Source organism: Oryctolagus cuniculus, chromosome 11, assembly GCF_964237555.1.
Source record: "Oryctolagus cuniculus chromosome 11, mOryCun1.1, whole genome shotgun sequence".
In the NCBI taxonomy this organism is placed as follows: Eukaryota; Metazoa; Chordata; class Mammalia; order Lagomorpha; family Leporidae; genus Oryctolagus; species Oryctolagus cuniculus.
The window spans coordinates 55,930,362-55,943,906 of NC_091442.1; the positions used below are offsets into that span (position 1 = coordinate 55,930,362).

Consider the following 13,545-nt stretch of genomic DNA (forward strand, 5'->3'; position numbering starts at 1 on the left):
GCAGCGAACTGCCAGGGTGAGGGCCCGGCCCGACAGATACTTTGAGAAAACAGAATCAGCTTATTGATCTCAGCCCAGAGCCTGGATTAGCTGAAGGTATTAACCGAGGCCTCTACTTTCCTTTTGGAGAAAACAGTGAGTCATTGGCTCGCACTGGCCTCGAATCAGAGATGCACACGGTGCAGGAGCCAGGAGGCTGGGCAGCCCGCCCCCGACCCGGAGGCACACACTCGCCTGGCTTCTCCTCCCCCCACCTCCCAGGTTCCCCGTGGGAGGCGATTCATCAAATCTCCTGGCGTGCCCGGGCCAGCCAGGCACCACCCTGACCCCAGAAAGGGTTCGTAGATCTGCCTTCAGTGCCTTCCACTCTGTGCAGTGAGCACCTGACTTCTCTTCCTGAGATCAGTGCAATTGGGGTGCCAGGGGCCCCGCTGGCCCACCCACCACCCCCACGGCCCCCACACCTCTCTGTGTCCAAAGCCCCTTTTATCACGCACACAAAACTGCACTGTGTTGGAATTCATAGCTTTTTTTTAAGATTTATTTATTTGAAAGGCAGAGTTTCAAAGAGAGAGGTCTCCTATCCACTGGTTCACTCCCCAGATGGTTTCAACAGCCGGGGCTGAGCAGATCCGAAGTCAGGAACCAAGAGCTTGTTCTGGGTCTCCCATGCAGGTGCAAGGGCCCAAGCACTTGGGCCATCTTCTGCTGCTTTCCCAGGCCATAGCAGAGAGCTGGATCGGAAGTGGAACAGCCAGGACTCGAACCGACACCCATATGGGATGCTGGCACTGCAGGCAGTGGCTTTACCCGCTACACCACAGTGCCACCCCCCTGCCCTGCACCAGCCTGTGGCCCTGTGTGGGGATGGACTGAACCAAAACAAACCTGCTCTTGCCTGGCCTCCCAGAGGAACGTGCACAAAGTGCCCCAGCTTCTCCATGGCAACCCTCCCAATACTAAAAACTGCTACTGAGGACAGGTGTTTGGCACAGAGGAGGAGACATCAGCTCAGAAGCCTGCATCCCGTACCACAGGGCCTGGTTCTAGTCCCTCCCCCCTTGGGAGGCAGCAGGCCGTGGCTCCAGTGGCTGAGTCCCTGTCACTTCTGGGATCCTGGCTTCAGTCTGGTGCAGCCCCTACTGTTGCAAACATTTGGAGAGTGAGCTAGTGGATGGAGATTCTCTCTCTCTCTTTCTCTCTCTCTCTCTTTCAAATAAACGAATACATTAAAAACAAACAAACAAATAAAAAAAGCCAGAAGCTGGCCCGTTCGTGAATACAATGGGGACACAGTACTCCTTTCAATGCAGGTTAAGATTCTGTCCCTTCCATCACTGCTGGATCACATCCGTCCAGCTTGCATACCAGGCAGTCCTGGGTTCGAATCCTGCTTGTGCCTCTGCAATGGGCACGTGAATAAAACTCTCCAAGACTAAGCTACCCACACTGTAAAATAGAACTTGTCCTAGATTATTCCTCCGGAACTCTGGGGAGACTTGAATGACGTAGCGCTAGGACATTAGCTGTCCCCTATGGCACCTGCTGCCTGACCTGGCCGTGAGGCCCACGACATGCACCAGACCTGGCGGTGCCACTCCTAGGTTCCCCTTGCTCAGGGGCTCTCCCCACAGTCTGCAACCCCCTCTGCCTCCAACCCTCACCCCCCCACCCCAGAAACTCACAGAAGCAGCCAGGTCAGCATTTTCCCAGGGGAGGGGTGCCGCTGTGGGGAGAAGTCACAGCTGCCTGCCCGAAGACTTCCTGTTCTGTCACCCTGAGGGCAGGGCATCGAGCCCAGGCCATCGAGACAATGGGGAGATTAGCGCTGGGCTTGCCCAGCACAAGGACAAGCCACCAGGCCCACAGAGGCCCTGCAGGAGGTCCCTGCCCTGAAGATTAACCCTTGGCTGCTCTGCCCTGCCTCCCTCAGGGGCAGGGCAGCCCTGAGCTGGCCCCAAGGTCCCCCGGGGCAGAGACCAGCCTCCAACAGACAGGACACGCACCCCAGGAGGCCCTTGCCGGCTCTGTGCTGAAGACACTGGAGTCTTCGCGAGCTCCCGCAGACAAGGGGTGGCTGCAGGCTTGTGGGGGCTTCTGTGTCTTTGAGGGTGAGCATTAGGCAGCTATGCAGTGTCTCTCTGGTGAACAAGAGACTGGGCAGCTCTGGGCATCTTGGAATTGGCTCAGGTTAGAAACAAGGCACCCTCCACGGTCACGGTCGCAGCAGACCCTGCCTCTCTCCAGCCTCCTCCCCTTCTGCATGGCACCAGCCACCATCCCCAGAGCTGGTCCCGATCTGGCCAACGTCCCCACTGCCACCAGCCCCTCGAAGGCCTGCCTCACCCCTACCATTCTCCCCATTCAGGCACCCCGCAGGCACCCCAAGGAGGTGGGGAAGGGAGCTGAGCGTGAAGTTCAAGAATGCCCTGCTCCACCCACCAGCCAGACCGTACTGACTCCAGGAACAAGTTCCTGTAAGCCTGGCTGGCCCCATGGGACTGAGCGCCCTCCATGGCCTCTCCCCTGGAGTCAGCCAAGAGGCCTCCCGACCTCTCTGTGGCTATGAAGGTCTTTCCCTTGGAGCCCACTCCTGGAGTGGGGCTGTGAGTGAGTGGCGGGGGTCTGCTGGGTCCCCACACCTGCCCTGGAGGCAGGCCTGGGGCTCCTGCACTGCACTTCAAGCAAGGAGACCTGAGAACTGGTAGGTGACCTTGACCTTGACCTGTACAGACAGGTGCTTCAGATCCACCAGCCTTCTCCCCAGGGAACAAAGACAATGGCTCTGAGTGAATGAATGACAAAAGCGTTTTATTGCGGATTTGCCTGAAGGGGGGTGGAGGGGCAGGGAAGAGGGACACCGAGTGGTTCTTGTCCCAGCCTTGTGATGGAGAACACCTGTGGTTCTGATGCAGCTGGCGAATGGTGTTGAACTGGGAAGGGCCATGCAGGACCCAGCTAGTTCAGGAGATGAAGGTCACAGCCATTGTCTCCTCTGTCCATGGGAGCTGAAAGGTCAGCCGACACCCTTCCCATTCCAGGTGGGTCCCAGTGGAGAAGAGGCCATGGAGCTCCAAGAAGGCAGGGTCCGCGGCCAGCAGAGATGACAGAGCCAAGAGGAGAGGGAGCCCCGAGGGGCAGGTGGAAGCCAGGTGAGGGAAGCATGGAGACCCGCGGCCGGACCGGGCTCAGGAGGCTACGGGGGCCTCGCCTCCCCTACCGCTGGGATCTCTTGGTCAGGGTGGTGGTGGAGATAATCTTGCCACTGGAACCGCCGCCGACACCACAGCCGACGCCAAACCCAAAGCCACTTCCGGAGCCGGAGCCAAACCCACCACCCAGGCTGAATCCTCCTCCGCCGATGGCTCCCACACTGGCGCCACCACCAACCACGGCTGCAAGAGAGAGGCAGGGGACACAGTTGGTACTTCCTACCATGCCGGCAACCCAGAATCCCAGCCCAGACCCGCATGAAGGAGGGGCCATGGCAGGGGCTGGGGGTACTTACAGATGCTCACGGCATTCTGATATTCTCCGGACATTCTGTGGGGGAGGAAAGAACAAGAAGTGAGCCAGCGAGGCTGGAGCCAGCTTCCTCACAGCCATCCATCCCATGGGAGCCCGGCCAGGTCCCTCATTCCCCCAGGGCTGCAGAGGCTCCGGCTCCTGCTTCCCCGGCTGCCTTCCCCTCCGCACCTGCTCTCCTCGCCCTCCAGCAGCTTGCGGTAGGTGGCGATCTCGATGTCCAGCGCCAGCTTCACACTCATGAGCTCCTGGTACTCGCGCAGCATCCGGGCCAGCTCCTCCTTGGCCTGCTGCAGGGCGGCCTCCAGCTCTGTGCGCTTGCTGTAGGCATCTTTGAGGGCCAGCTCCCCTCGCTGCTCGGCGTCGGCCACAGACGCCTGCAGAGTCTGGCACTGTGGACAAGGGCGATGGGCAGGATGTCGGGATTCCGTCTGTCCTTTTCCCCGCCCACCAATGCCCCGCCCCCGCCCCCAGACTGAGCTGATGAAGATGAGCACCAGGGAAGAAGAGGCAAGAAGCCTGCCTCCTGGGGCGCTGTGTTGTGCTGGCTGCCTAGGATGTGGCTGGGACGCTGCAGAGCTGGCCCTCTGCTCCGGAGACAGGCACAGGCTGTCCCAGCCGGAAGCTCCCTATGCCCCTGGGAGGGGTGACACACACCTGCTTTTTCACATTCTCGATCTCGGCACGCAACCTCTGGATCATCCGGTTGAGCTCTGCGATCTCGCTCTTGGTGGTCTTCAGGTTGTCACCGTACTGGTCGACTGAGGTCTGGAGCTGCTGGACCTAATACCCAGGAGCCACAGGGAACCGGGGGTCAGGGGCATTTGGGTAGGGCTGCTGGCAGCTCCACTGGCATGAAACAACCAAGGCATCCCAAATCAGAGCAGGGCCAACAGCACTCACCTCCGCCTGTTTTCAGCCCTGAGCTGACCATCGCCATCCACCAGAGCCCCAGAGCCACCCCCAGCAGCACCCACCTTGATCTGGTACAGCGCCTCAGCCTCGGCCTTGCTCTTCTGGGCGATCTCCTCGTACTGGGCGCGCACCTCGGCGATGATGCTGTCCAGGTCCAGGTTACGGTTGTTGTCCATGGACAGCACCACGGACGTGTCGGAGACGTGGGTCTGCATCTGGGACAGCTCCTGTGGGGAGACCTCGCACATCAGCCCCCCTCCATATAAGAGAGTCTTCCCTGACTGCTGTTGTCATGGAAACAGCCGCGCTACAGGCTCAGATGGAAGCAGGGTCAGCATTCCCAGCCCAGAGGGAGGGGGACAGGGTAAATTCCTCCTTAGAATCTCAGGACAGAGAAGCAGTGCTGCACCCCAAAAGCCATGAGCACCTCCACATCTACCAAAGGAGATAATGCCGTATGTTGGACAGAAGGCACCCATTTCATCAGGAAATGCTAGGCTGCGAGGAATCCCCGCCAGCTCTGCTCAGACAACACCTGGCTCTGCAGCTCTGTGGGGGCTGACCCTCTCCCTTCACCCCAACCCGCTCTGTCCCCAGGGGCTCGCTCAGCTCCCTCTGCCCGGAAGCAAGGGAGTGTGGCTCCTTTTTGCAAGAACTTGGAGCCCCAAGCAGCTGCCTCGTGGATGGAGGTCTCGCCGTCCAGGGGTGCGGGGGGCCCGGGGTCCTCACCGCATCGTACAGGACCCTCAGGAAGTTGATCTCGTCGTTCAAGGCGTCCACCTTGGCCTCCAGCTCCACCTTGTTCATGTAGGCAGCGTCCACGTCCTGGGGAGCGGGGAGGAAAGACAGGAGGCAAGAGTTAAAGGCACTCTGCAATGTTTAGAGGAAGACCACACAGCACCAGGGCAAGGGGTGCAGGATGAGCCACCCAGACAGGCTTTCCTGCCACCTGAGTCCTTGAGCTTAGACAGCAGCAGGTAAGGTGAAAATTCGGCTGAGCTGGACCACACTGTGACCCGAGGCGCTGGGCGGGGGCCCCGCGAGCACCACCCTCCCGCCCTCCACCTCTCACCTTCTTGAGGACCACGAAGTCGTTCTCAGCAGCTGTGCGTTTGTTGATCTCATCCTCATACCTGGGGGAGGGGACAGGGAGGAAAAGCGGGGGGCAGGTACACAGTGAGTGAGTATACCCCAGATCATCACTGCTTGCTTGCAAACACCCCACGCTTTGGAAATATCCCGAAAAGTAGCTACCTGTCCTGTGTTTCCGAGTGACCCTGTGTGTGAGGTCACAGCCTAGACCCCAGCTGCTAGAGGCCCCCAGCCACCCATTTGCAAGAGGCAGGGGAGGTATGAGAGGCGGCTGCAGCCACGGCTCGGCTGGTGCTAGTTCCTGTCAGCCCGTGTGGCAAGTGGAATGCTCTGGGAAGCTGCCACACTCCAGGTCCCTTTGTTTGGTGGTGAATGCATTTGAGGGCACAGTTGATGTTCATTTTCTCAGGGCCGTCCCAGCAGGAGCCTAACAGCCTCTGTGTGTTCCCTGCCTGGCCCTTGGCTACCTGCTTTCCCTACCTCATTCAACTTCACTCTCAACCTATAAACAGGGTAGACTACCACCCCATGCTTAAAGAAGCGTTCAGCTACAGCTCGGAGAGGCGGGGCATCTGACTCAAGGTCACTCAGCTGGGAAACTAGGAAGCCCCTTGCAAACCAGCTCCATCGGTCTCTCAGCCTGCCTTCCCCAGACCACACTGCCCTGTTTCGGATGACTTTGGCCTCTGATCTTGCTGCAGGTGGCAAACCCAGCCCCCTGCTCTGAGACGGAGTTTTCACTTGGGGGCAACTTGTCACCATTTGCAGTCCTCCCCCTCTGCCAATGTCAGGAAAGAGGCAGGGACACCCCCCCTCCCCTGCCTCCGGGCCCCTGGAATCTCTCCAGAGCCCGATAGCCAGAGACTGTGGGGAGCATGGCGGCTGCTCATCCTTCCTCCCACGTACTTGGTCTTGAAGTCCTCCACGCTGTCTTGCATGGTCTTCAGCTCAGACTGCAGGCGGCCTTTGTCACTGCCCAAGGTGTCCAGCTGCTTCCTCAGGGCGCTGAGGTAGGCCTCAAAGTAGGGCTCGAGGTTCTTGGGGGACGTGCTGGTCGTTTGCTGTTGCAGGAGGTTCCATTTGGTCTCCAGCACCTTGTTCTGTTGCTCCAGGAACCGCACCTGCGTTCCAAAGACACAGCCGCCTGCTGAGTGGTCGAGGCTTTGGCAGACGGGTCGCCCCAGCCAGCACCAACCCCCATCAACTCAGAGCAGCCAAGAAGCCCCAGGGACACCCACGTAGGGCCACCAGGTTGCTACTCCCTACCACACTACTAACATCAGCAGCAAATGGGCCACGTGGGTGGAGGAGCACAGAGCACTTACAGACCCAGGGGGCCTCCCAGTGCAGCAAGAAACAATGTAACCAAGCGGTCCAAAGATCCTGAGCTGAGTTATTAGAGAATCACTTTGGATTTCCTTGGAGTAACAGAATAGAATAGAATAAAGACATTCAACTGCCGTCTGGAGGCTCTGGCATTCAAAGCAACCCTGACCCAAGGCAAAGGAAAGCTGAAGTCACTAAACATTTCCTAAATTTTATTTGAAAAGCAAAGAGACACAGAGAGAGAGAGAGAGAGAGAGAGTTCCCATCCACTGATTTTTCTCCCCTACCCCCACCCCCCACAAATGCCTGCAATAACCAGGACTGGGCCAGGCCAAAGCCAGGGGGTGTAGGAATGCCATCGGGGTCTCCTACATGGGTGACAGGGGACTCAAGTCCTTGAGTCATCACTGCCTCCCAGAGTGCACATTTGCCGGAAGCTGGGTCAGAAGCAGAGCTGGGAACCCAGGTCCTCAGCACGGGGAGCAGGTGTCCTAAGCAGTGTCCTAAAAGCTATGCCCAACTCCGGCCCCCTCCCCCACTAAGGATTTTTTAAACAAGCTGACTTAACAGCTGGGCACCTCTGGGTATAGCTGCTGGGAGCAAGGCCCATCCACACTGAATCTTCTCTCTGCCCTGGATGGTTCCTGAGCTTGCCCTGCCTCCGTGAAAAAGAAACCTAGCAAGATGAACGGAGGTAGAGGCTTCACGTGGCGTCCCCGTCTCGTATGCACAGAGCCGAAAGGAATGCCACGAAGGGAGACTGAGCACATTTTGTACCCACACAGTGAGACGAGACGAGAAGAACCCCTTGAGGTCCTCCTGTCATCCCCGTGTGTCCCACACTCACTCTCAAGCCTCCCTGAGCTCCTAGGGACTTAGGCAACCAGCAAGTGGAGCAGATCCGCCCAGGCACGCTCCTCTGGCCTCAAGAGAGCTAAGACGTTGAGGCTTGGTGACCCAGGCCAGCCTGGACCGTAGTGCAGTACCTGTCCACCCGGGCATCAATCTTTGGCTGACTCAGCCCTCTGGGGCCGGTCCTGCTCGCTCCTCCTGTCCATCACTCTTGGCTGTGTCTGAGCTTAGACCTGTATCTCAGCTCTAGACCCAGCAGGAAGCTGGGCCACAAAAAATAAAAAAGAGGGCTCCACTCCTCTCCAACAGACCCAGACTTGAGCAGTTTTGCCCAGAGCCCGGGGGACGAGAAGAGGTAACCTCCCCAGGTCCTGTGGAGACGTAGGATCCGATCTGCCATCAGGGTCAGCCCCCTGTTCATGTGCAAAGCCAGTCTGGTTTTCTTGTGCACCAAGAACACAAGTGCCCAGCCCCAAATTTACCCACGAAGCGAACTGTGCAATGGCCAAAACCGAAATCTGAGAGCAAAGTGAGCAGAGAACCCATTTTATGGCTGGGTTTACAGTTTTTCCTGGGGGACCAGGAAAGCCGAGTGATGGGCCCAGTGCCACACAGCTCCTCCAGGGAGCTGCAGACGCCTACTGTTTGGAGCATCGGCCCTTCCTACCAACCACGGCACAAAGAAAAGGACTCGGAACAGTGATGCACCTGCAAGGGCTGGAAACAGAGGCCCACATAACTGCTTTTCCGGAGGCTTGCAGGCAGGCTCGGAACCTGCTGGCTGGCCCAGGACCCCTCTCACCTTGTCGATGAAGGAGGCGAACTTGTTGTTGAGGGTCTTGATCTGCTCCCGCTCCTCAGTCCGGACTTTCTGGATCTCGGGGTCGATCTCCACTTGCAGGGGGGTCAGCAGGCTCTGGTTGATGGTGACCTCCTGGATCCCCCCGGCGGGGCACACCGGGAAGCTAGAACCACCTCGGCCAGCGAAGGAGCCCCCAAATCCACCTCCGAAGCCACCAGCAACGCCAAAACCACCAGCACCGCCGAAACCGGCACCGAAGCCGCCAGCACCTCCAAAGCCGGCGCCCTGGCGGGACCCGGCAACACTCATGGAGATGCTCTTATTGCCCCCAAGGTTGTAGAGGCTCCTGCTGCCGAAGCCCCCCGAGGAGCAGCGGCCTGCACCCCCAGACACGGAGACCGAGCTGAAGGTGGCCCTCTTGCCTCCGCCTATGACAGCCGAGCTGCCGCTGAAGCCCCGAGACCCGCCTCGGACACACTGCTGTCTGGCGATCATGGCTGGAGAGAGAGGAGAGCGAGCTTGGAGCTGTGAGAGAGAGGCCAGAGGGGCTCCTGGCCGGTGAATGCTGCAGCTGGGAGCCTGGGTCTCTTATATGTGCCGGAGCTGCAGGGCTTGGTTGCAGGGGCATAAAGGGAAAAATCCGAAACATCTCTGGGCTTGGCCTTTGGCACAAGCCCATCCCGCTCGCACCTGCTGAACATGTCACTAAACACACCTACAGAAGTCACTGGGAGGGCACAGGTGACTGGATCCCGTCCCACTCCCCTCCAGAAGAAGCTGAGCCAGCACCTCGGGGCTTCTCGGATCAGAGACCCGAGCTCCCACCCTCGGCACCTCCTTTCCAACAGCCGCACAGCCGTGGCTCCCACCCCCACACAAGACATCCCATTCCTGAGCCAGGTTCAAGTGCACAGCTCTGCAGACCTGGAGCAAGTCACCCTCCGGGGCTCAGCCGTTTCACCTGTAAATTGGAAACCATGCAAAGGGGTCCCTTCCCCACCCCTGGGGGACAAGGAGGCACCGAGGAATGGGTGCTATGGATCCCCTCAGAAACCGTGCATACCCCCTCTGTGATTCTGATTCTTATTCCTGCCCAGGGACTTGGCCCCAGGTACACACGCACAGGGAAATCTCCCCTATCCCAACCTGGCCGCCTTCCAGACCCAAATTCAGCCTCACTTCAACTTAACCAGCAGCTCCTGAGAACCCGCCAGGTGTGGAGCGAGGTGTTGAATAGATGGAGGTGAGGGGGAAGCAAAACACCCAGGGGTGGGCATTTGGCCTGAAGGTTAAGGCGCCCGTGCCCCATGTCGCAGAGCCTGGCTTTGATTCCCAGCTCCAGCACACAACTCCAGCTTCCTGCTAATGCAGACCCCTGCCGCACTGGTGTTGGTTCAACCTGACCCTCTGCCTCAGGCCCTTGCGACCTCGTTGCTGCCGAGGCCTCCATTCAGATCCACATCATCACAATTCTGCACCTGCTGCCCCAGCTGTTTGCATGGCTCCCCCTAAACAGAGCCCCTTCTGCTGTTCCGGAATGGCCCCAGCACTCAGGCCAGGACTCCTGATGTGTTTGGTGCCAGGGATCCCTTTTGGTGAAACTTAGTTAGAAGTCTTCCCCAGCGAGTCCAACAGATCTGTGTTTGAGTGCCACCAATTGCCACTATCTAGCTGTGCTGCCTGGAGCGGGTCACCTAACCTCTCTGAACCCACCCAACCCCTCTTCCCATCAAGGAAACAGAACTCTGGCTGGTGTCTGGCACACAAGAGGCTTCAGGCAGTCATGCTCTTCCTGCCTGGGCTGTGTCATTGCCACCGACAAGGAGAAAGTCATGAATCTGCGTGCCCCCGCTCTGTTCAGTCCCCAGGGAAGGAATGGTCCCAAATCCCAGGAGGAGCCGTGCCCAGGGCCTGGATAACCCCACAGGCCCCAGACGTAATGGAAACTGGGACGCACACCCATGCTGGTCGGTTCCCAGGGGCTCCACGCTCATGGTCTCCGTCCTGTACCCTTGTACCTGGTACGCAGTCAGTTTGCCAATGCCCGGAGAAAGCTGGGCTAGAACAGGGTGCCTGAACAAACCCCACTGAACACACCGCTCAGGACAAAGGGGCTGTGAGGGCACTGGCATCCCACTGGCTGCCAGCTTCCACCCTGACCCCTAGGGGTGGACCCTGGGGAGGCAGGTGGGGGCTACTCTCGGGCTCTGGGGGCTGCAGGAGCAGCAGCAGAGGAGACCCGAGTCTTGGGGAGCTGAGGTTCCCTGGTCTGGTTTCCTGCCCCGAGCGGACGTGCGAGGGTGGCCGGATCTCGGCGTGGCTGGGGGTCCGGGGCCCAGAGCCCTGGCTGCCTCAGCTGCACCTGTGCACCTGCCACGCCCAACACTGTTCTCCGGCTGCCTCAGCTTGTGGGGGAGGGAAGGGTTGATGGGGACCCCACAGGGTGGGATGGAGGGTTCGGGTCAGCAGGGCTGCAGCCCACAGGGCAAGCGCATTGCATCTAGAGTTGTGTGCAGTGCCTAAATCACAGAGCGGGCTGGGGTGAGCGGTGCAGGGCATGCAGGAAAGTCGGTCTCTACCGTGCAATCCACCTTGCTCTCTGCCTGTGCCTCACCCACACTATGGAGCCCCCATAAAGATGTTTCTCATTTGCCAGCCCTCAGGGTTCAAAGGCAGACGGGGACAGGTGCTTCTCACGGGAAGGGGCTCTCACTTGGAACTGGTGCTCTGCGCTGAGAATCTCATGTATTTCTGAAGACAGTGCCATTCCCTGCCATGCCCAGTCCAGAGCTTCAGACACCGGGGTTCAGAGAGGTTAAGTATCTTGTCTGAGATCACAAAGCCAGGACATGGAGGTGGGGAGCTGGTCCTGTCTGTCCAGCACCAAAGCTCATGACCCTAACCTCTACACCACAAGGTTCCCCGTGGGCAACCCTTCCATAGCAAAGGGGCTGGCGCTGTGGTGTAGCAGGTAAAGCCATCGCCTGCAGTGCCCGCATCCCATATGGGCACCAGTTCGAGTCCTGGCTGCTCCACTCCCGATTCAGCTCTCTGCTATGGCCTGGGAAAGCAGTAGAAGATGGCCCAAGTCTTTGGGCCCCTGCACCTGCATGGTAGACCCAGAAGCTCCTGGCTTTGGATCAGTGCAGCTCTGGCCATTACAGCCATCTGGGGAGTAAACCAGTGGATGGAAGACCTCTCTCTCTGTCTCTCTGCCTCTGTAACTTCACCCTTCAAATAAATAAATAAATCTTTAAAAAGAACCTGTAGGCGAGAAAGAAACCCAGAGCCCCTTCTCTGCCCAGTAGTTGAGGGCCTCCAAATGGCCTCAGCATTGGCCAGCAGGCTCTGGTGGGTCAGCAGCCTCTGGTCTGTCGTCTGGCCACGTCATAATTGCTTGTCCTCAAAAGCACTGGGAAGGTATGACCCCGTCCTAAGGGGCCACTTCTGTGTCCTCCAATTAACTAAATCCTAATTAATTTAACTGGAAATCCTACAATAAACCCAAGCCAAACAGGAAGAAAGTTCTAGTCGACAGCCATATCCTGTGGCCTTGCTATTAAATCGGAATTGCCAGGGGTTCACAAAATGCTGCAAGTGAAGCACGCCCGACTGAAGGCAGACGCAGGGAAGAACTTCCTGGGCGACAGACTTGCTCCTCCTGTGAGTGAGACCCAGGCAGAGAGGAGAAGCGGGGGCAGAGGCAGCAAGTGGACAAGGTGCCCCTACCCGGCAGTGAGAGCGCAAGGCTGGCCCCTCCCCCCAACCCCCTCCAGCCCCCACTGACTCCCGCCCCTGCCCTCCGTGACCTCCAACTGGCAGCCTGCCCCCAGAGAGATGAGCAGCGGAAGGGGCGTGGTGCGGCTGGGAGGGTGTGTTTGCTCGGGGCTTTCTGGGTGAGGGAGGCAAGCCTCAGTTCAGCCCCGGGATTAGCATCCTGAGGACTTCTGTCACCGTCAGAAATCCAGCGTGCGGTGTGGGAAAGCGCTCCTGCCCTCCCTAGCCCCATGGCCTTCGGTCACCCAACCCTGACCGCCCCAGTGGGCCTGAGTCACTCTCGGGGAGCCCGGGGCCAAGCAGGTTCAGGAAAGGGCCAGGGAGGGCTCCCGAGAACCTGGGCTTGGGGGTGGAGGGAGATCCATGCCCGGGGCTCCTGTCTCCCAGAGCCCCTCCTGCTCCCCTGGGCCACTGGGCACAGGCAAACGGGGGCCACGCGTCCCCACAGCGAACAAAAGCAGGTGCACCGCCCCACGCGGAAAGTGGAGCAGAGATTCCCCAAGTGGTGAAGAGGAGGGGACCACGCTCCTTCACACCTGCTGGCCTCCCCGCTGGACCCGTGCACCCTTGGACACAGCCCCCGGGGGGCCCTTGGGCTGCAGGTTCTCCCCCCCGCCCCCCCCAGCCCATTCCCAGCCTTCAACATCACAGGTTGCTGCTGCCCCAGGGCTGTGAGCTCCGAGTTTGCTTCATGGTAATTAGAACTCAGCGTGCTGGTCAGTGGCGAAGCTCCAACGTCCCTTCTAGCTCCCGTCCCTCTGTTTCTTTCTTTCTTTCTTTCTTTCTTTCTTTCTTTCTTTCTTTCTTTCTTTCTTTCTTTCTTTCTTTCTTTCTTTCTTTCTTTCTTTTTTAATGTATTTATTTCAGAGAGAGCGCTCACCAAGACCTCCCATCTGTTGGTTCACTCTCTAAGTGCCCGCCACCAGGCCTGCGGCTGGGAGCCGGGACGCCACCCAGGGCTCCCAGGGGAGTGTCGTGAACCCAAGCACTTGAGCCATCCCTGCTGGCTCCCAGGGTTCATGTCAGTTGGAAGCTGGAGTCAGGAGTGGAACAGCATCAAACCCAGGCGCTCTGATAAGGGACACTTTTTTAAATTCATTCATTCATTCATAAGGCAGAGAGAATATGATCTTCTATCCGCTGGTTCATTCCCCCAAATGCCTGCATCAGCCGGAGCTGCACCAATCCAAAGCCAGGAGCCAGGAGCTTCTTCTGGGCCTCCCACACAGGCGCAGGGGCCCAAGGACTTGGGTCAT

The 13,545-nt window shown here is 58.8% G+C and overlaps 1 protein-coding gene across 1 annotated transcript; it reads right to left on the reverse strand.

Moving 5' to 3' along the window:
* Positions 1 to 2,794: 2,794 nt before the first annotated feature.
* On the reverse strand, positions 2,795 to 9,096 carry KRT4 (keratin 4). Its single transcript, XM_008256495.4, has 9 exons — positions 8,513 to 9,096; positions 6,439 to 6,653; positions 5,513 to 5,573; positions 5,170 to 5,265; positions 4,503 to 4,667; positions 4,183 to 4,308; positions 3,697 to 3,917; positions 3,509 to 3,543; positions 2,795 to 3,395 (listed from the first exon to the last, which is right to left on the reverse strand). The coding sequence occupies exons 1-9, from the start codon at positions 9,005 to 9,007 to the stop codon at positions 3,217 to 3,219; spliced, it is 1,593 nt and encodes a 530-aa protein (XP_008254717.1). The 5' UTR covers positions 9,008 to 9,096; the 3' UTR covers positions 2,795 to 3,216.
* Between the last annotated feature and the right edge of the window lie 4,449 nt (positions 9,097 to 13,545).